The following is an 18,387-nucleotide window of genomic DNA, read 5'->3' as shown; positions in this document are numbered from 1 at the left end:
CCCCTGCCAATTTTTTCGTTTTTGGCCTTGTTTTCGAGCTCGATTTCTTCTCAAGAATCGACTGCTTGAGGTGACAATGATCTCGGCAGCGGCTTGGATTGCTCGCGGCAAGGCGGCGAGAAATCCCACCAAGTACAACGTCGAGGATGAGGCAGAGCTGGAGCGGGTCGCAAAGCTGACCAATGTGCACTTCGACGACGCCAAGGAGCAGCTCGCAAAGGCGCAGAAGGCAGCCGCCAACTGGAACCGGGAAGGGCGGCAGCAGGATGAGGCTGGCGACGGATGGGAAGACGACGACGACGACGATGATGATGATGGAGGTATCAAAGATGATGAAAAGACGGCAGAGGCAGCAGCAGGGGCGGGGCAGGAGGTGGTCGCCGACGATGCCACAATGGACACCGACGACGCCAACGACTTGGCCAAATACAATCTTGACAGCTACGACAATGATGCCGAAGAGGAGAATGCAGGCCAGCTCGGAGCGTTCAGCAACATCAAGGGTCTCCAGTTCTACCGAAACAATGACGAGGACCCGTACATCACCATGAAAGAGGAAGACGAAGACGAGGACCGCGAGGAACTCGAGGTGCTGCCGACCGACAACCTCATCGTCTGTGCCAAGACGGAGGACGAGGTGTCGCTCCTCGAGGCTTATGTCTACTCTTCCGAGGACTCGAATCTCTACGTGCATCACGATCTTATGCTTCCCAGCTTTCCCCTTTGCCTCGAGTGGCTCGACTACAAGCCGGCCGGCCACGGGGCAGACCAGAACAGCGCACCAGGGACAAAGGGAAGCTTCATTGCAGTGGGCACGATGGATCCGGAGATCGAGATCTGGAGCATGGATGTCGTTGAGGGGCTGTTCCCTGATGCGCTTCTAGGCCGACGAGACCTCACAGAGGCGCTCAATGGTCCCAAAGGAACGGGAAAGAAGAGTGAGTTTTCGATTCCGGGCATTGAAGAACTGCCGAAGTCGAGACTGACCACCTCGACCCCTCCAATCCAGAGAAGAAGCTGCCCAAGGTCCGCGTCGCCAATCCAAACTACCACGTTGACGCCGTCTTGTCTCTGTCGTGGAACCGGAAGGTGCCGAACCTGCTCTGCTCGGCCTCGGCAGACAAGACGATCAAGTTGTGGGATCTGTCGCGCCCGTCGGAGACGACGTCCACGTCGGGCGGTGTGGGTGCCTTGCGATCTTTTGATTCAGTACACACCGACAAGGTCCAGAGCGTAGCGTGGGACGACAGTGGCAAAGCAAGAGGGTCCATCAATCGTCCGGCGACCTTGTTGAGCGGGAGCTACGACAAGACGCTCGCCGTTTTTGACACGAGGAGCCCCGACTCGACTGTGCGCGCAGGTGTTGCATCGGATGTCGAATGCGTCAAGTGGAACCCATGGCGGGAGCACAATTTTTTCGTCTCGATGGAGGATGGTCTGGTGCAGTCTTTTGACGCTCGAGTCCTTTCCTCGTCATCGAAGGCGCCCACACCGTCTTCAACGCCGACACTCTTCACACTGTCGGCTCACGATGGCGGCTGCACATCGCTCGATATCTCGCCTCATATTCCCGGCTGCCTTGCTACGGCAGGCACAGACAAGCTCGTCAAGCTCTGGTCCATCGACGAAGACTACTCCGGCACATCATCCAACGAGCCCGGCGCGAAACCAAAAGGTATCAGCATGGTCACATCGCGAGACCTCGACGCGGGCAAAATCTTCTCGGCTTCCTTCTCCCCCGACGAGCCTCTCTCGCTCGCCGTGGCAGGCTCAAGGGGCGTGTTGCGGGTGTGGGACACGCTGGCCAACGTCGGTGTCAGAAAGACATTTGGGGAGAGGCTCAGCCAGGTCAAAGGAGGGGCGCCGGCCATCGATGGCAAAGAGCCGAGCAGAGGCGATGGAGTCGTTCGAGTTGCAGACGATGACGATGATGACGACGATGACGAGGGGCCTGATGGCGAAGGAGGCGACGAGAGAATGCAAGAATGAGACTCCTCATTCGTTGCTCTTTGTACATCAGATTGTCCATTACACTCGCAATCACAAATGATACATAGGAGATTTCACGCCAAGAGTTGTCTTTGCGAGCACAGGTGTGAGACGGCAGCTGTACCCGTGTTATTTCATTGTGTTGTATTGGATCAGGTATGTGTTTGTACAGCTATGAGGAGGAGGAAACGATCTGTGATTGAGACGAAGGCGCCGGTGCACTCCTCTCTGCCATTTCGACATCCATGGACAGCATCCCACCTTCCTCCTCTTCCTCCTTTCCGTCCATCTTCTCTTTGTTGATCGGCGCCTTTTCCTCGCTTCTTTCAGAACCTGAACCGTGCGCCTCCTTGTTCTTCAGATGCGACATTTTGGCCTGCTCGCTCAGCATCCGAAACTGATCTCGATTCGCTGCCGCATACGCCTTGGCCCTCTTGTCAGACGACGAGACAGCCGCATGCCGCGACTTCTGCGCTGCCGCCTCGTCCTGTGCCCTCTCCCACTCTGCAAGCTCCTTGCGCAGTGCCGAGTCCGGCTTCTGCACCTTTGCGCTCGCATCGAGGTTCGCATTAAAGAGGTTCACCCACTGACGGTGCCGCTCAATGAGCTTCTCGCGGGTGCCTGACGTCGAGAGTCGGTGCTCCTCCAGCTTGCTTCGCAGGTCTTTGTCCTTTGTCAGAGCGTAGTTGGGCCGGGTCAGACGCTTACGCGTTGTCGCGCCCTTGCCAAGGCCATCTGTGGTGGCCTTGACACCAACCATGCCTAGCGGTTTCTGAAACCAGCTGCCTCCTCCTCCCGCTGCTGCTGTCGATGCTCCCTCGCCACCATTGACGCTTAGGGTACTGCTTCCGCTTGTCTCTGTCGCGGTCAGGCCGCGCTCCTTATCCGATGGCTGCGGATCGTCTGGGCTGCAGCTGCCCTTGTCGAGGTGCCGATTCAGGGCTGCAATGGTAAATGTATGCTGGCATATCGGGCAGGGCGAGAGATCATTTGCTTGGAAGCGCAGGATATGTCAGCATCGCACAGCCAAGGTTTCGAGCCGAGGATGCCTCACCAGTCATTTCCCTATAGTCTTTTGGAGACGTTGGTGAATGTGCCTTCCCGTTCGAAGGTGAGCCCTTGTCTCGTTGCACGCGAGTCGCTCTAGGATCATAGCTGTCATCTTCTTCACTGTCCGTCTCAAAGACAATGACTTGGGATGCAGCAGTCTCCTTGGGACTGGCCCCCCTCGTCCTGCTCCTCGTCATTCGTCCATTTTCGGCTCTATTGGTGGGTGGCGACGAGCTCTGCCTGCTGCTCGGTCCAGCTTCGTCATGCGAACGCTCCGGGCTCCTCGGTCTCTTTAGCGATGCTCTCGAGGGCGTTGCTTCTGCTGCTTTTTCCTCCATGGCTTTGAACGCCTCCTCCCGCTTCTTGTCATCCTGTTGCTTCTTGAATAGCTTCTTCCTGTAGCGGTTCACACGCTTCAAGTCAATTCCTCCGCTGCGCCAGTGTTCTTCCACTCTGATCAGGCTCACCTGGCTATTCGCCACTGTAGAGCAACGGACTCCATGCCCTGCTGCGGCACGAGCTGAGAGTCGTAGACGTTCTTGGCCATACATTTCGGGCAGTGGTGGCCGTACGGATCGGGCTGGTTGATGGAGCTGCGCACGCATGCAGAGCAGAAGGTATGGCCGCACTCCTTGAGCGACACGGGGGCCGTGAAGATGTCCTGTGTATGTGCAGGGTTTTAGTGAATGCAAGCTCAGTCAGCTTACGGGACAAGAAGAGGTGGACTCACGTAGCACACTTCGCATCGGAGCGAGCTGTCGAGCGCCTTGAGAAAGGCGTAGTCGTCCTTCCAGTCGTTCGGATCGTCGGCTCCCTCAAATGCCGATGCGGCGCCCCCAGCGCCTAGGCCCAGTGTCGACGTAGATGCTGACGACGAGGCCATGAGAGACCATGAGCTTTGCGCTTCCCTTATAATCGTGCCAGACGCTCGTGGTCGTCGTGGTGGAAACAAATGATCCTCGCCGATCTGGAAATTGCTGCAAGCCGGAAATAATGAAAAATGCAAAGTAGTCAGCAGCGCGCGACGCGTTCGCATTGGCCTCTGCTCGTTTTTTCCTCGTTGGACGGGAAGAAGGAGCATTCCCGCCGCCCTGAAGCTTACGGCGATGTGCGCTGTCTCTTCAAACGTAAACAATAGCTGTCTGTTCTTCTCAGCTCAGTCTCCAATGTCAAGGTCTTCTAGGCGCTAGGCTTCGGACACTGTTTCTTCGCCATGTCCAAGGAGTGAGGTCATATAGCCATAGCCAACTTGATATTCTGCTTTTGTTGACGGTGCGCGATGTCACTTCGACTGAACAGCATGAATCTGCTAAGAATTATCTTCAGAAAGGTCTTAAGAGCGCTGCTATCCCGTAACATCACAGTCATGTGCAGCAGAATAGCGGGGCGTTGAGCAGAGAAGTCGTGGATAAAGCTCGACCCAGATTTCCCCTCGATTTTAGCGCCGGTTGGAACCTTTTTTCTTCCCTTTGTTCAAGGATCCCCGCCAAAGGCAAGCAAGGCATACTCGCTCGCTCGCTCGCTCGCTCGTGGCGCAACGATGTCGGCGTCAACCTCGCGAGGCGCGGTACCCAGCCGGCAACCTACGCCGCTCGACGAGGAAGAACAGTCGTCGGCGGCGGTCAGGACAGGACGGCAGGCATTGGTGCTGACGTTTGCCTCTGCGGGGCTGGGCAACTCGCTGAGTGCAATCTGCACCAACCCATTTGACATCATCAAGGTCCGCCAGCAGCTCGCCGTGGACCGGAGCCGCGCCAGCTTCTGGTCCGTCGCCGCGTCCATGGCGCGCAACGAAGGCGTCCGGAGCTGGTGGAACGGCGTGACGGCGAGCTGCCTGCGCGAGGCGAGCTACAGTACGATCCGAATGGGCTCCTACGAGTCGTTCAAGGAACTCTACTCGCCCCTCGTTGATGTTTCTTCTTTTACCAACAAGCTTCTCGCAGGCATCACGTCCGGTGCCATCGGAGCGGCCATCGCCACGCCGACGGACCTGGTCAAGGTGCGCATGCAGGCCGCGCGACCGCCGTCGGGCGAACCGCCGTTCCCGAACACATTCGTCGGCTTCGCCCGTGTGTACCAGGAGGGCGCCGCGCGCTCCTCGTCGCCGCTCGCCGGCCTCCAGTCGCTCTACCGCGGCGTGGGGCCGACAGTGGTGCGTGCGGCAATCCTCACCTCGACACAGATCGGGTGCTACGATGAGGCAAAGACGCTCATGAAGGCGCGCCTCGGCCTGTCCGAGGGCGTCGCGCTCCACTTTGCCAGCAGCATGGTCGCTGGCTTTGTGTGCAGCGCCGCGAGCCAGCCCGTCGATGTGATCAAGGTCCGGATCATGCAGGACAAGTCCCGCCAGATCAACGGCGCCTTCCACAGCCTGGGTATGCTCCTCCGCAACGAAGGGCCTCTGGCTTTGTACAAGGGCTTTGGCATGTGCTGGGCTCGATTGGGCACGCATACAGTCATCTCTCTCGTCTTGTTCGAGCGTTTCCGGGCTCTCTTTGGCATCAAACCTTTGTAATCAACATCCTCCAATGAGCTAAAATAGGCAGCAGTCGCTTTCGCAGTATGGCAGAGACGGAGGAAAAGATGGTCAAAGCGTGCCATTCTCTGCTGTAAGAAGCTATACAAGGAAAAGCGAAGAGTAAGTGACAAGGGATCCCGCCATGAAGAGGCTGGGACAAAGGCAGGCGATAGGGGAGTGAGAGAGAGAGAGAGTTGGAACGAGAAAAGACCGGAAGAGAGGAGAGGAGAGGGGAAAAGGAGCGATGACAGGGAGAGAGGAGAGAGGAGAGAGAAGGAGAGGGATAAAGGAAAGGTCCGATTAGATCCTCCGAGAATTCATCTGCTGTTGCTGCTGGTGGTGCGGCGGTGGCATTCGCATTTGTCCTGGTGGCGGACCGTAGGCACCCGGCGGCGGTCGCTGCATGGGCATTTGTCCCTGGGGTGGCATACCTGGCGGATAGCGTCCTCCTTGGGGCGCATAACCCGCAGGTGGGGGACCATAGCCCGCGGGCGGCGTCCCTCCACCGCCGCCGCCGCCGCCGCCGCCATTCATGTAGCCTGCAGGGGGAGGTGGACGCTGGAACGGTTGTGGCTGAGGGCCGGGCATCTGCCGGATCTGCATTGGGGGTTGCTGTCCCCTCCCGGGCGGAGCTGCCCCTGCGATACCGCCAGGTCGGCTTGACGGCACAGCTTGGGCGTTTGGATTCCGCGCCCCCGCCACGGCTGACCCTCCTTTTTCAGCCGCCTTGATGATCTCCTCATCGAGAAGATTGAGTGCTGCGCAGAGGACGATCCACTCGACCATGTCCTCGTTGCCTTCGCCCAGCGTCTGCCACACCGCCTTCTCCTCTGGTGACTTGCCAGTGATGCTAACCCTCGTTCCTCCGCCGCCGCCGCTGCCCACGCTGGCATTCTTTTGGATCTTGCCAAACTCAATTCGCTTCGGTGGGATCAGGTGGCCGGCATATGTAAAGTAGAACATGGTCCAGAACGTCGCGTTTGGGTTGGGCTTGGAGATCTGGAACAGCGGCTGCTCGTGCCCTGGCGCATCTGGATTCGGGAGTGTGAGCTTGTACACGGGAGCGTGGATGCCCGTGTTGGTGATGGACCACTTGAGATTTCTCGACGCCTCGCACCGCACCGATCGATCCCGATTGGGGTCCGATGCGTGTCCTGGGTCCGACTGACCTGGCCCGCCTGGACCTCGCGAGCCGGGCGGCGGGACCATCTTGGCGACGCAGAGGTCGCCTTGGGGCGAGCTGCAAAATTGGGCATATCAGCGCTTTTGCTAGCCGGGTGCTAAAGTAGAAACTCGGCCTCACTCACGGAGTCAGAAGGTACGTCTCCCGGTTGAAAGACGTGTGGATGTAGGAATAGAGGGTGTGATGCGGCTGGCCATGCGGCGTCACGATGAGCGTAGGCAGGTGGTTGGGTATCGGCGCATGGTTCGGCGACGTGTAGATCGAGTAGACGGCCGACATTGTGAGTGTCTCTCTATCTCTGTCTTGTCCCTTGTGTTTCCTCTTTTGATTATATGTTCGGTGTAATAGATTAAGAAACGGCGAGCCTCCCCTTTACCGGAAAGAAAGAAGCAAAGAACACTGGTGGACGACTGCTTCAAATGTGGACGCCGATGGCGTGGCCGTTGTCGTCGTTGGTGTCGTGGGAGGGGCGCAAGGTGGGATGTCTATGGCGCTCCTCGGGCGTGCCCCTGTTCGAGGACTTGGATCACGGGAAACGAGTGTCGAGACGAGTCAAAGGAAAGAGAGAGAGCAGTGTCTTGTCCGGAGCTAGAATGTGTACACGTTCGCCAAGTTCTGCGGAAGCAACAGACGGACGAGAGGGGGGGCCGATGGTGGTGCTGGATGTGGTGAGGGCGACGATGTGGGAGGATGAATGGAGAGCAAAAAAAGAGGCAGGCGCGCGCGCCGGCAATTCCAGGCAGGCCAGCAGCAGCAAGCAGATCTTGTACTGCTGATGCGCCCCTTTTCAATTGACGCTTCTCCTTTCTATTAATACCAATATTTTCCTTTTTCAGAAATCGCCTCGCCCTCGGCGGGCGTTCACGCATGCAAGCGTATCGAGTTCCAGACGCTTGCATCGTCTGGAGTCGTCTATTGTAGAGGCTCGTCAGTACGTAGTAGTAGTAGCAGTGATGGTTTATTTTCTCTTCCTGACTCATGACCGGCAACTCAAGCCTTTGATAACATTGTGCTCTTCCCGGTCCTTGTTCAATATACCTGAGAGAGTAGAGGGGTCACAGAGCGGGGTAATATGGAAAGGACAGGCACAATCAAAGAGCGGGTTGCCTCGTCGGGGCGAAGAAATTCAGGTGAGGAAGACTTGAACAGGGAAAGGCGGCTTTTGTGAAGACCTCGTGCGGCGAAATGTTCCCTCGAGAGAGGGGCTGAAAGCGTCTCAAGCAATCGACAAAGTCTAAGTCTGCGACTGAGCGGGCGCCTTGAGCGGGCGCTTTGAGCGCGAGGAATACCCGCAAAAGAATCCGGTGTCCAGTACAGAACCTCTAAAGGTGAAGCCCTTATTCGAGACAACGAGAAGCCCCTGGAGATTGGAAAGGAGGACACCGTTTTCCGACAAAGGTGCTTTTAGCTCGCTGTCGGCGGGCAAGGCACGGTGATGGACTGACTTGGTGACGCGACGCGCAACAGCCAGAATATTTCTCTCGCCTGCATTTGGTTTTCTCTCCACTGTTTTAAGACCCACAGACACCGACTGAACACATGCGCGGGCTGGACCACGATCGCATTGCGCAGGTCTAGGAAAGGATCATCACTGGCGATATACGGACACAGGAGCGGCTCATGAATCGGTCTGCCAGGTCGCATCGCTCCACCAAGATTCCAGGCGTGCGGATAAAGCCTCCCCCTGCAGTGGGAGCCGATGCAAAGGCATCGACATCCCGAAGGCGTCTCGAAGACGAGGGTGACGGGGAGGCCCTCGCTCACTACAGGCAGCTGCGTGATGGCGTGCTCGAGGAAGCCGACAGGAGGGGCAAGAGGACAAGGCAGACCTCAGGCAGGGAGGAAGAGGAGGACAATGAGGAGAGCACAAAGCCGCTGTTGGGCTGCGTCCTTTGCATGTCAGGCGTGACTGGCGACAAGGTAAGAGGCCACCTGAGTCGATGGAAGCGCTGCGACGAGCACAAGCGGCTAACTAGTCTCCCATAAATCAGGGAATGCTGTCAAGCTATGCTACTGCCATGGGAGCAAGGGTCGAAGGAAACCTGACCGAAGATGCTACGCACCTCATCGCCCCCATGCCCGGCTCGGAAAAGTACCGCTGTGCAGTGCAGCTGGGCATCCCCATCCTGAGACCTGCATGGGTTGCCGAGCTACGGGAGAGGTGGACAAACTTCGAGGAGTATAATTTCGAGCAGGTGCGTGTGTGAGAAGTATCTATGAGAAGCTCGCTCCATGCTGATGAAAATATGCTTTTATCGCGGCAGTTGATGGAGCAACACAGGCTGGGTCCGTTTGAGAACTTTGGTGTTGGACTGGCAGGCTTCACGAATCGTACCGAGAGGTACGACCTGCGACAGCGACTGCAAGCAGGCGGCGCTGCAACGCCAGAGGTCTTCACGCTCGACGGCAAGATCACACACCTCATTTCGGCCACGTCCAAGACGGCCGACTCAAAGACGCTCAACCTCCTGACAACGTATCGAAGAAAAGCGGAAAGGTTTCTCCGAAGGGGCGAACCTTTGCCTTCGCTCCAAGAGCATGGAGCTCAGGAGATCCACGCCGCGCACGAGATCCGCATTGTCTCGAAGGACTGGCTCGAGGATAGCCTCGAGATGGGCGTTTGTATGGACACGGACCTGTACGATATCCTTGGTACGTCCAGAACAGTCCGGCAGAGAGACGACTTCAAGCGAGGAATCGAGGAGGCCAGACAGAGGAGCGAGGCTAAGCTACAAAGGAACATGGCCGCGGCCAAAGAGAGAGCAGCGAGACACGTAGAGGAAGCGGTGGGCGTGCGAAGGAGAAAGAAGGAAGAGGCGACGGAGCCAGGCCGGCCTAGCAGACCGCTGGGTCCAATGTCTGGCCTTCTTGCGCCGAATGGCGACACCTCGTCTTTGCGTGACGTGGCCAAGGAGAGCCAGGGGCTATCGCATGTGAAGCAGAGCCGCCTGCAAAGCTTGTCGAGGGAGAAGAGCTTTGGCCAGGCAGAGAAGCTCTCTGCGTCGTCAGATGTGGACTGTCCTCGCGCATCTCCAACCAAGCCTCCAATTGGCACGGAAAAGACACAAAATGCCATCTCCGATCACGTCGAGATCGATTCGGCCTCTGGCTTGGGCCAGGAAGAAGGGCCCATGACAAGACACAAGGACTGGACTGCAGCAGCGTTCAGGATGGACCTGAAGGATGAGGGACGAAATCAGCGATTGTCGAAAGCACTACGCCTGAGCAGCGTCGCTAAGGTGGTCTCGCATTACGATGACAGCCAGGATGCTGACTTCTGCGTCGTGCCGCTGAGCTGCGTGGAAAGGCATGAGCAAGTGGGCGACAAGCGAAGAGGGGCACTAGTCACACACCTCTTCGTCGAGCGATGCATGCACGAGTCCCGGCTGGTGGACGCCAAGGAGTCCTTCGCGCTGCAACCTTGCCCCACTGGCTTTCCTGTCGCTGGCGCCCGTGACACGTTTGTCGCCGTCACCGGCCTGAGTGAAGGCATCGAGCAGCATCAGGCCCTCGCGGCACTGAAAGAGGCAGGCCTTCAGACGTCGTCGACGCTCAAGAGATCCGCCCACACCCACCTCTTGTGCGGCTCCGATGCCGATCGGAGCGAGAGCTCGCGGCTCAAGCGGCAACGTGCAAAGGAGTGGGGCATCCCAATCGTCGGGCTCGACTTCATCCAGAGGATCTACTCGGAGGGAAAGGTGGAGCCGCCTGCCTCTTCGTCAGCGCTGAAAAGAGCCATTGCGAATCGACCCCTGGGACAGACCCAATTTCTCAAGGCTCGCTCACTCAACAGTGACGACAGCGCTTCAGTGCCCGGAGGCGAGTCCCTGGGAGAGACACAGCGCTTTGACGAGGAATCCAGTGGTGCCGAGACGCCCGCTGCCGAGGAGAAGGCGACAAGAGGTCCTGTCACTGCTAACAGCGGTGCACGAAAGCACGAAGCTTTGCTGCCGCCGCAGGAGCAGCCAGGGCAAGAGCCTAAGAGAGCTGCTGCTGCTGCTGCTTCACGTTCCGAGCCGTCGCTTGGCGATTCAGGCTCGCTCGCGACGAATGGAGTCGCGCAGGAGGTGCTCGATCTCATCAATGGCAACGCTGAGCGACAGCCGCGGCGGCGCGACAGCAGCCCTAATCCACGACGGGTCGAATCGGGTGCCTCGTCTTCCTCTTCTTCTTCAGGCCACACTGACCGGACGAAGAGGACTCGAGGAAAGCAAGGCCCTCCCGCGAGACGACGAGGGACGAGTAACGTCGAAGAGCAGGACAACGCAGAAGAGATGCTGGCGAGACAGAGAGAGGCGGAAAAGATGCGTGCGGCCCTCATGTCGCAGCCACAGACCTTGTCGATGCACGACTCGTCACTCAGAGTCGTCTATGAAGACCCGGCTTCCAAGAAGGCATGGAAACAAATGAACGATCTCATCGGTGGCGTCAACAACAACAGTAGCAGCAGCAGCAGCAGCACAGATTCCCAGACTGTCGAGCCAAAGTGAAGTGCCATTTCATTGGTCACAAAATAAACGAATCAGTTTACATCTTGGGTTGATTACAATAAATGCTATCATTGCTCTCTTTCCGCCTGCTTCACAACCATTGCCAGACCCTGGCATATTCTCCAGAGACCTTTGCCTCCCTTGTCCTGACGTTTGCGTTTCCCTCTACAATCTTCGACACCCTTCTCCAGAGGTGCTCGCGCTTGGCGACGTTGTGCTCATCCCGCAGAACACTGTCGCGCAGCTGGGCGCTGGAGAGAAAGGGCGGCTCAGCCTTGGCCTGCGCCTGCAGCTCCTCGATGGCGACTTTGACGAGCTCATGCACCTTTTTCGCCGTGTCCTGCGTCTTTGCGAAGCGCGCTCGAAGGAATTGTACGCCGCCGACGAGGATCGTGACCAGTGCGAGCCAGATTCTTGCCCGGCGCCAGAGCGACTGGCCCGCCAGCTTGGCCTGGCATGATGCTCCGACGCCCAGAGGACCTTTGGCAGCAATGAGCAGCCCCTCGTCGCCGATGACATTCACCCGTCCGTTGGTAGTGACGTCTTCGAAGGCCAGCTTCCACAATTCATCAAAGTATTCGTCTGCTTGGTCCGCCAAGAGACCGCCCTGCTTGACATCGTCCCTGAGCGTGTCCTCGAGCTCGTTCCTCGGCAGAGCAAAGAGAGTGTCACCACCGGACCCCTTGGATACAGACTTTGCTTTTGGGTGCGGGTCTGCGCGTTTGCACAAAACATCGGCCTTCCAGTGTCGAAGGCGGACCTCGAGCTCTTCGGCAACCTCGGCAGCCAAAAGCACCTTTTGCGTGTCGGGCAAGCAGACCGGAGAAGAGGACGATAGCGGCAGAATGTGATGGACGAGGGGTATCTTGCTGATAAAAGGGTGGGAGAGCACGTAGTCGGACGATTCGCAGCTGACCAGCTTGCCGCTCCGGCAAATTGCATGAGGCGCGCACGGGGTGCATGTCGGTCGCAAGGCTTGAGGCACCGAGAAAGACAGGTCCACGTCTTCATCGCCGTTGTTTCGCTGAGCCGCCCTCTTTGCTTCGACAGCGACCCTCTGGGCAAGAAAGACGTTCGAAGAGGATCCTGTGTCACAGAATCCTACTTCGCGGCTCTCTCGGACGTACCACGCCCACCAGACCATCGTGACAGAGAGCAAAGCAAACCATAGCGTACTTCGAATCGAAGATAGCCGATCCTCTTGAGTCTGTTTCGAACCTGCTCGAAATTTTCTTGGCCGGGCCTCTCCGTTTGTAATGCTTTTGGTTTCGGCCTCATCCTCGGTATCTCCTTCAACTTCTTGCTCATTGGAGCTGAGCTTTGCGATGCCTTTTTCGACCTGTCTCTTCACAGCGCCCACGACACGCGGTGGTGTGCTTGCTGCAATAACAGGGTCCATATAGTTTCGGAGCGATGAGAGGCTCGTTACCTCGCTGTTGTCCTCATCCTTTGCCGCCACCTTCCCCTTTCGACTCTGTCCTGTCCCAGCTTTACGTTCTGACGATGCCGCCGGTCGCGCAGACTTCTTTGCCTTCTCTTGCCGCACGGCACCCCTCGACGAAACTCGCCCACTCTTCTCCTCCTTTACGCTCTGGAAAGGATTCTGTTCTGAGAAATTGGAGTTGTCGGGGTCGCGCTCATCATCGCTACCGCCGCTGACCGAGGCAGCAAAGGAAACGGAGCGGCGGGAGCCAGGCGTCGATCTTCTGGACAAAGCTGATCTTGGCTGTGGTCATAATTTGAGAGTTAGTTTCGAATCAGTCACATTGGCTCATGAAGACTCACCACGCCGGCAGCGCCTTCGCTCTCACTGCCCGTGTCAACCGCCTGATCGTCGCCTTCGCCTCCGCTCAGAGGGCTCTTGACGCGTGTCAGAGAGCCATAATGCAGCACGCCTCGCCCATCAGGCCTCGCGTTGAGATCCCGATTTCTCTGTGCGCGTAGCTCCGAGGCTCTCGGTCTGATGTGTGCCTCGTATGCGTCGACGAGAGCTTGCTTGCGCGCCGTAGAGGGCAACGAGACGCCGTGCTGCAAAAGCAAGGACCGGAGCTGGGCCACCTTGAGCGACGCCGGCTCGAAATCGGGAGAGAACGGATCCGTGTCATCATCGATGGCGTTTGTCGGGCTAGCGAGCGAAGAGGTCCTGCTCATGCTCCGACGCGGTGGCGTCGCGAAAGACCTTGACATCGTCGGCGGATGCAAAAAGATTGACGGCGGCTGCGCGTAGTGTTTATTTCGTCGACGCTTGATCCATTTCCAATTTTTCCACGCTCGCGTGGCCGAGAAAGTGAATTGCAAACTCCACTTGGACGGGGCGTGCGCAGCGATGGCCTCCTGAGGTCTCACCATCACCGACTGCAAACAATGATCGTGCTAGCGCTTGTTGCCAGCGGCTCCACGATCCTCTGCGAGACCCATGATCCCGAGCATGAGCGTTTCCTGGTGGGTGACTCAATACAGTCGTCTATGCGAGCATTGTCATGGAATGGCTGAATATTCTTTTGCTTGCCCTTCACGCAGACGGCGTCAGAGACCATCCTTGGTCGCATCCCGCCCAATGCGTCCCGGCTCAGCTACTCTTTCGAGGATTGGCTCTTCCACTACGTATCCGAAGATGGACTCGTCTTTCTCTGTGCCGCCGACGGAGGAATGGGCAGGCGCCTGCCCTTCGCTTTCCTGTCAGAGGTGAGTTGAGCTCTGATGATAACCGCAGGATACATGACGTGGCTCACCTCTCTCTCGCTTCCTTTTTTTTTCCACAGGCCCAAAAAAAGGTGGGTCATCTCCCCATTAGGCTCTTACGCAACTGGCCGCGCTGACCCAGACCCTTCTGAAGTTCCTCGCAACATTTGACTCGACGCTCCTCGCCTCGCCCGAACCCTCGGACTTTGTCTCATACAAGACCACTCTCGAGTCGCTCGTCTCGCGCTTCAACCATGACCCACAGTCAGATCCTGTCAAGGCCGCACAGAAGGAGCTCGCAGGCGTCAAAGACATCATGACGCAAAACGTCGAGCAGATCCTCAACCGAGGCGAACGTTTGGATTTGCTGATGAGCAGGACGGATCAGGCTGCGAATCAGAGCATGGCTTTCCGGAAGAGAGCCGTCGGACTGAGAAGGCAGATGTGGTACAAGAACGTGAAGGTCATGGCCATGGCAGGATTCTGCCTTCTGGTGAGTGGCTTGACGAAGACTAGACTGAGATTTCCTTCTTCGACTGACCTGACAATTTTCCCGTCACCTTGTCAGGTCCTCTTCATCATCCTTGGAGCTATTTTCTCGCAGTAATACCATATGTGCTCCGGTGTTGTAAAAATGTCGTCAATGATGAAGCACTAACTAGCGAGCAGATAGAGTCTCAGCTTCAGTTGATGTTTTTTGCATGCAGGGGCATGGGGCCATTGCACGTTACCCTTCTGTGGTACTATCAAGGAGAGTGATGTTCTCGACCCCATCCCAAAAATAAAAAAGAATGGTGACGAAAGTGGGATTCGAACCCACGCCCCGAAGGACAAGTATTTGTGAGAAAGGAGAATTCCTTAAACTTGCGTCTTAGACCGCTCGACCATCTCGCCTATATCAATAGCTTCGAGATCTTTGTGCACAATATAATCGTAACACAACGTTTCTTCTCGGAAAATACTCCGACGTTGGATTTGTGAGGATAACTGAGGGATAAGGCGAGATGATTGCAGGGCTTGACCCTGATTCAGGCTGGAACCACTTCAAACAAGAACACCATCGCTAAGTCGCTGTTGATTCACTTGATTTGGACCTTTGAAGGGAAAAGATTATAGATACATGAGGAAGTTCGAGAATGCAAGGTAACGAGCAGGACCTGACAATTAGCCAGTCTTTGCCGTGTTGACCCAATCGATGTTGTCCTCTCGGCACTCGATGCGCGATCGGGTCGTTCCAAACAAGCGATCCCATAGTCTCGTCTGTTTTCCATAATTGGACGAATTCCGCCATCCGAAGCGGTGGTGCTGGTCGTGGTCCTCGAGGCAAAGGTCCATATCGAACCATCTGAGAATGTACCCAGTCATGGGCGTCATCCAGTATAATCTGACGCCCGAATGGCCAAAAATCTCTGTGTAGATGATGAACTGCTGTGCCATGAACCATGTTGAGAAGTTGAGACTGTTTTATAAAGGGAGGTAGGAAGGAAAGAGCATGGTGAGCATCACCATTAAAAAAAAAAAAAAAAAAAAAAAAAAGAGGACTCACGGGAAGACGAGCCAAGTGAGCAAGGGAATGACGAGAATGTCGCCCCATTCCTGCTCATTGTCGGCGAAGGCAGACAGGAGCGGGTTCGGGTGCTTGGTGACGTGGTGAAGTCGGTGGAACTTCCACAGCCATGGGATCTCGTGCATGCCCCGGTGGTACCAGTAGAACCAAAAGTCGAGGACCGCCGAGTAGATGAACATCTGAACGGGGAACCAGAGGCTCAACGACGGCTTCTCGTATCGGTCATAGATGAGGAAGGTGGCGAACAGCGGCCGAATCGTAACGGTGCCCAGCATCGACAAACCAATCTTCTGAGAGTGTAGATCGGGGACACCGTCACGGGGGTGGGAGCCGTCAAAGAAGCCGTACTTTTGGCCCATGCGGTTGAACACGCGGACACATCGAATGGCGAAGAACTTGAACGCGAAGGCGTAGAAGAAGAACGCGAAGACGGGGTGGAAAGTCCATCCCGTCAGCTCCATGAAAGCGCGATGGATGAGGATTGGAACAACGGCCCGCGGCATAATGTAGGCCCACTGCCGCCAGACGGGGTAGAAGGGCACCTTGTCGTCCTTGGTGTAGACTGGAGCGGGCGCTTGTCCCTTGGGGTGCTGAAGGATGTTCAGCCGATGGATTAGCCGCTTGTAGAAGTCCCATTCGGACTGATCCTCGTCGAGGTGCCAAGTGGCCGTCATGGTGTGCTTCTTCTTGGGCGCGACCATGGGCGCCTTGTCCGGATTTTCGACATTTTCGATCGTGACCTTTTGCGGCTCCTGTGCTGTGGCAGCCATGGTTGATGAGGTGAAGGGAGCCCGGGGGTGCTTGATCGCTCTCTGCCCACGTTTATATATGTGAATGAGCTCGTGAGGACAAACTGCTCCATTCACGCAGCCCACTCTATCGTATATGTGCTGCTCAGCCAACGCTCTTACTGGCAGGCCGCCACACCAAGAAAACGAGAAACGCAATAGGAATCAATGGAGCCTGGAATAATTTTAGCTCATTGGATCTGTGAAAGGTGAAAATTAAATAGGAACAGGGGAGCAGAAAGATGCCCGAGGGTCAGTCTACTATCGCTAAGTCGTCCCGAGGTAGAGGAGCCGAAGTCGCGACGGAAAATTGCAACGGAAATTTTCACCCACGCTACCTACTGAGGCTGATAGTCGAGGCGCAGGTCCGCTTTCGCAAAGCAGAGAGGAAGGCATGTGATGATTGGACTATGATGCTGGCTTCTCTATTTCGTAACGACGTGAAAGAGATTTTAGGGGAAGAGAAGGGGAACACAATTCGGAGCTAGTGCCTATGTCTTCTACCAGTATATGCGCCTCTTGCGCCGGCGTGCTGGTACCACAAGTCTATTCTTCCCTTTCAGAAAGAAACGGGATGATTCCAGTCGATGTTGTCATCACGACTCTCCTCTCGAGGCCTGGCCGTGCCGAAGAGTGTGTCCCAGATCCTAGTCTGCTTGCCATAGTTAAACGACTTCCTCCACCCCCTTGAATGATGTTTATCGTGGTCCTTGCACGGCACAGTGCATCAGCATCTGATTGCACTTCTTGCACATGTGAAAAAGAGAATAAGTTCGTCATCACTCACCTCGACACAGATCTCGAGGCCAAGGTGTCGGAGAATATAGCCCGTTGCTGGAGCTGGTATGTAAGCACGTATACCTGAATGACCCATTGTCTCGGTGTAGACGACAAATGCCTGGACGATGAACCATGTGGTAAAGTCGGGGCGGAGGGTGATGCTCGTCAGAAGTCTACAAGAAAAAAAGAGTCAATGTGTTTGTCATGATGAGCGTATGAGAAAATATAACTCACGGGACGAGGAGATTGTCGCCAATTTCTTGCTCGACGTCGGCGAAGGCGCTCAGTATCGGGTTAGGATGCTTCGTGAGATGGTGGACACGGTGATACTGTGCGTCGCCGAATCCGTTCCGTGAGCATTTTCTATTGAGACTCCTCTTTACCCTCTCACACTCACCTTCCACAGCCACGGGATGTCGTGCATTGCACGATGGTAAACGTAGAACCAAAAGCTGCAAGATTGGAGATGAATCGAATGCCTACGGGGGCTACAGAGAGGGCCGCACTCACTCCAGCACGACAGCATACGCGAAGATGTACACTGGCAGCCATGGGCTGAGCGTTGGCTTCTCGTATGGGTCGTAAAAAAGGAACATGCCGAGAAAGAGGCGGAAGAAGACGACAAAGACGAGGCTGATGAAAATTTTGGTAACGTATACATCTGGGACGCCGTCTCTCTTGACTTCGGAGTCGAAATAGCCGTATCTGGCGGCCAAGTCGTTCATCTTGCGGATGCAAATGACGGCATAGACCTGGAAAGCATAGCCGAAAAAGACGTGGGCCATGAGCGGGCTCCAGGCTTTGCCGTCGTTGTATTCGTAGTAGGCTCGATGGATGGCAAAGGGAACGAGAGCCCGAGGCAGGATCCAAAGCCATTGCTTGTATTCGGCTAAAAAGGGAACCTTTGCGCTCTTTGGAAGCTTTGGCGGGTTTGGCACCTCGAGGTCGGGGAGCACATGTAGCAACCAGACATACCACATCAAGATGTTCCAAGTGTAACGCGGCTTAAAGGGCCACGACGTCGTCATGTGGTGCTTTTTAGGCGGTTGTCTAGGCCCCTCGTTGCTCTTGACCAAGTCTTCGCTCTTCATCTTCTCGCAAAGGACAGAGGGAGAGGAACGAAAAAGTGCCGTAGTGGTGGCGGTCATGGAACGGGGCAAAGAGGAGGATCAGACATGTAACGACTTCTCGATAGAATCCCTTTCCCAATGAAGAGCTTAGCTGTCCCAACTCGTCCATGTTTTAAGTCACCCCCCTCCGTTCACCGTTGACCCTAGAATTAGCACTGGAGACAGAATATAGGAAGCAAACGACCTCACCTCCTTTTCCTTTACTCGGGG

At 56.3% G+C, this 18,387-nt stretch overlaps 9 protein-coding genes and 1 non-coding gene across 10 annotated transcripts; 4 read left to right on the top strand and 6 right to left on the bottom strand.

Annotated features, from left to right (window-relative positions):
* Positions 1 to 59: 59 nt before the first annotated feature.
* Positions 60 to 2,067, top strand: FA10DRAFT_300271 (WD40 repeat-like protein). The gene is made up of 2 exons (XM_025524818.1): positions 60 to 938; positions 1,010 to 2,067. The coding sequence occupies exons 1-2, from the start codon at positions 77 to 79 to the stop codon at positions 1,987 to 1,989; spliced, it is 1,842 nt and encodes a 613-aa protein (XP_025378877.1). The 5' UTR covers positions 60 to 76; the 3' UTR covers positions 1,990 to 2,067.
* Positions 2,068 to 2,077: 10 nt separating this feature from the next.
* FA10DRAFT_265524 (hypothetical protein) lies at positions 2,078 to 3,994 on the bottom strand. Its single transcript, XM_025521097.1, has 4 exons — positions 3,770 to 3,994; positions 3,507 to 3,700; positions 3,044 to 3,435; positions 2,078 to 2,982 (listed from the first exon to the last, which is right to left on the bottom strand). Exons 1-4 carry the CDS (start codon positions 3,920 to 3,922, stop codon positions 2,162 to 2,164), a joined length of 1,560 nt encoding a protein of 519 aa, XP_025378876.1. The 5' UTR covers positions 3,923 to 3,994; the 3' UTR covers positions 2,078 to 2,161.
* A 498-nt stretch (positions 3,995 to 4,492) lies between these two features.
* FA10DRAFT_265523 (mitochondrial carrier) lies at positions 4,493 to 5,601 on the top strand. The gene has a single exon (XM_025521096.1). The coding sequence runs from the start codon at positions 4,580 to 4,582 to the stop codon at positions 5,552 to 5,554; it is 975 nt and encodes a 324-aa protein (XP_025378875.1). The 5' UTR covers positions 4,493 to 4,579; the 3' UTR covers positions 5,555 to 5,601.
* A 17-nt stretch (positions 5,602 to 5,618) lies between these two features.
* On the bottom strand, positions 5,619 to 7,432 carry FA10DRAFT_300268 (hypothetical protein). Its single transcript, XM_025524817.1, has 2 exons — positions 6,865 to 7,432; positions 5,619 to 6,797 (listed from the first exon to the last, which is right to left on the bottom strand). The coding sequence occupies exons 1-2, from the start codon at positions 7,017 to 7,019 to the stop codon at positions 5,858 to 5,860; spliced, it is 1,095 nt and encodes a 364-aa protein (XP_025378874.1). The 5' UTR covers positions 7,020 to 7,432; the 3' UTR covers positions 5,619 to 5,857.
* Positions 7,433 to 8,248: 816 nt separating this feature from the next.
* On the top strand, positions 8,249 to 11,278 carry FA10DRAFT_265521 (hypothetical protein). Its single transcript, XM_025521095.1, has 3 exons — positions 8,249 to 8,660; positions 8,732 to 8,935; positions 9,005 to 11,278. The coding sequence occupies exons 1-3, from the start codon at positions 8,361 to 8,363 to the stop codon at positions 11,228 to 11,230; spliced, it is 2,730 nt and encodes a 909-aa protein (XP_025378873.1). The 5' UTR covers positions 8,249 to 8,360; the 3' UTR covers positions 11,231 to 11,278.
* FA10DRAFT_265520 (hypothetical protein) lies at positions 11,219 to 13,438 on the bottom strand. The gene is made up of 2 exons (XM_025521094.1): positions 13,016 to 13,438; positions 11,219 to 12,956 (listed from the first exon to the last, which is right to left on the bottom strand). The coding sequence occupies exons 1-2, from the start codon at positions 13,379 to 13,381 to the stop codon at positions 11,322 to 11,324; spliced, it is 2,001 nt and encodes a 666-aa protein (XP_025378872.1). The 5' UTR covers positions 13,382 to 13,438; the 3' UTR covers positions 11,219 to 11,321.
* A 147-nt stretch (positions 13,439 to 13,585) lies between these two features.
* On the top strand, positions 13,586 to 14,538 carry FA10DRAFT_239188 (snare-like protein). Its single transcript, XM_025519171.1, has 5 exons — positions 13,586 to 13,672; positions 13,751 to 13,915; positions 13,993 to 14,004; positions 14,067 to 14,405; positions 14,481 to 14,538. Exons 1-5 carry the CDS (start codon positions 13,595 to 13,597, stop codon positions 14,517 to 14,519), a joined length of 633 nt encoding a protein of 210 aa, XP_025378871.1. The 5' UTR covers positions 13,586 to 13,594; the 3' UTR covers positions 14,520 to 14,538.
* Positions 14,539 to 14,707: 169 nt separating this feature from the next.
* Positions 14,708 to 14,806, bottom strand: FA10DRAFT_t16. The gene has a single exon. It is a non-coding gene; the product is annotated as a tRNA-Leu (tRNA).
* A 270-nt stretch (positions 14,807 to 15,076) lies between these two features.
* On the bottom strand, positions 15,077 to 16,180 carry FA10DRAFT_228791 (hypothetical protein; the record flags this gene model as incomplete). The annotated part of the gene is made up of 2 exons (XM_025518765.1): positions 15,077 to 15,371; positions 15,459 to 16,180. 2 exons carry the CDS (start codon positions 16,178 to 16,180, stop codon positions 15,077 to 15,079), a joined length of 1,017 nt encoding a protein of 338 aa, XP_025378870.1.
* Positions 16,181 to 16,567: 387 nt separating this feature from the next.
* FA10DRAFT_278434 (hypothetical protein) lies at positions 16,568 to 18,138 on the bottom strand (the record flags this gene model as incomplete). The annotated part of the gene is made up of 5 exons (XM_025523459.1): positions 16,568 to 16,976; positions 17,055 to 17,220; positions 17,282 to 17,376; positions 17,445 to 17,499; positions 17,558 to 18,138. 5 exons carry the CDS (start codon positions 18,136 to 18,138, stop codon positions 16,827 to 16,829), a joined length of 1,047 nt encoding a protein of 348 aa, XP_025378869.1. The 3' UTR covers positions 16,568 to 16,826.
* Positions 18,139 to 18,387: the final 249 nt, after the last annotated feature.

The sequence above is a fragment of the Acaromyces ingoldii genome, assembly GCF_003144295.1.
Source record: "Acaromyces ingoldii strain MCA 4198 unplaced genomic scaffold FA10scaffold_2, whole genome shotgun sequence".
Lineage (NCBI taxonomy): Eukaryota > Fungi > Basidiomycota > Exobasidiomycetes > Exobasidiales > Cryptobasidiaceae > Acaromyces > Acaromyces ingoldii.
Note: the sequence above shows the minus strand (reverse complement) of the source record. Positions and strands in the feature narration are given on the sequence as shown.

What these genes read in the sequence shown, in the direction of transcription:
- FA10DRAFT_265524 (XM_025521097.1), bottom strand. Translation starts at nt 3,922, where the DNA reads ATGGCCTCGTCGTCAGCATCTACGTCGACACTGGGCCTAGGCGCTGGG. An exon ending in TCCGATGCGAAGTGTGCTAC is followed by an intron (nt 3,701 to 3,769) that starts GTGAGTCCACCT and finishes GCACATACACAG; the next exon opens with GACATCTTCACGGCCCCCGT. An exon ending in CTACAGTGGCGAATAGCCAG is followed by an intron (nt 3,436 to 3,506) that starts GTGAGCCTGATC and finishes GAACCGCTACAG; the next exon opens with GAAGAAGCTATTCAAGAAGC.
- FA10DRAFT_300271 (XM_025524818.1), top strand. Translation starts at nt 77, where the DNA reads ATGATCTCGGCAGCGGCTTGGATTGCTCGCGGCAAGGCGGCGAGAAAT. An exon ending in CAAAGGAACGGGAAAGAAGA is followed by an intron (nt 939 to 1,009) that starts GTGAGTTTTCGA and finishes CCTCCAATCCAG; the next exon opens with AGAAGAAGCTGCCCAAGGTC.
- FA10DRAFT_265521 (XM_025521095.1), top strand. Translation starts at nt 8,361, where the DNA reads ATGAATCGGTCTGCCAGGTCGCATCGCTCCACCAAGATTCCAGGCGTG. An exon ending in CAGGCGTGACTGGCGACAAG is followed by an intron (nt 8,661 to 8,731) that starts GTAAGAGGCCAC and finishes CCCATAAATCAG; the next exon opens with GGAATGCTGTCAAGCTATGC. An exon ending in AGGAGTATAATTTCGAGCAG is followed by an intron (nt 8,936 to 9,004) that starts GTGCGTGTGTGA and finishes TTATCGCGGCAG; the next exon opens with TTGATGGAGCAACACAGGCT.
- FA10DRAFT_265520 (XM_025521094.1), bottom strand. Translation starts at nt 13,381, where the DNA reads ATGAGCAGGACCTCTTCGCTCGCTAGCCCGACAAACGCCATCGATGAT. An exon ending in GCGAAGGCGCTGCCGGCGTG is followed by an intron (nt 12,957 to 13,015) that starts GTGAGTCTTCAT and finishes TTATGACCACAG; the next exon opens with CCAAGATCAGCTTTGTCCAG.
- FA10DRAFT_300268 (XM_025524817.1), bottom strand. Translation starts at nt 7,019, where the DNA reads ATGTCGGCCGTCTACTCGATCTACACGTCGCCGAACCATGCGCCGATA. An exon ending in GAGACGTACCTTCTGACTCC is followed by an intron (nt 6,798 to 6,864) that starts GTGAGTGAGGCC and finishes CCAATTTTGCAG; the next exon opens with CTCGCCCCAAGGCGACCTCT.
- FA10DRAFT_239188 (XM_025519171.1), top strand. Translation starts at nt 13,595, where the DNA reads ATGATCGTGCTAGCGCTTGTTGCCAGCGGCTCCACGATCCTCTGCGAG. An exon ending in CCGAGCATGAGCGTTTCCTG is followed by an intron (nt 13,673 to 13,750) that starts GTGGGTGACTCA and finishes CCCTTCACGCAG; the next exon opens with ACGGCGTCAGAGACCATCCT. An exon ending in TGGCAGGATTCTGCCTTCTG is followed by an intron (nt 14,406 to 14,480) that starts GTGAGTGGCTTG and finishes TCACCTTGTCAG; the next exon opens with GTCCTCTTCATCATCCTTGG.
- FA10DRAFT_265523 (XM_025521096.1), top strand. Translation starts at nt 4,580, where the DNA reads ATGTCGGCGTCAACCTCGCGAGGCGCGGTACCCAGCCGGCAACCTACG.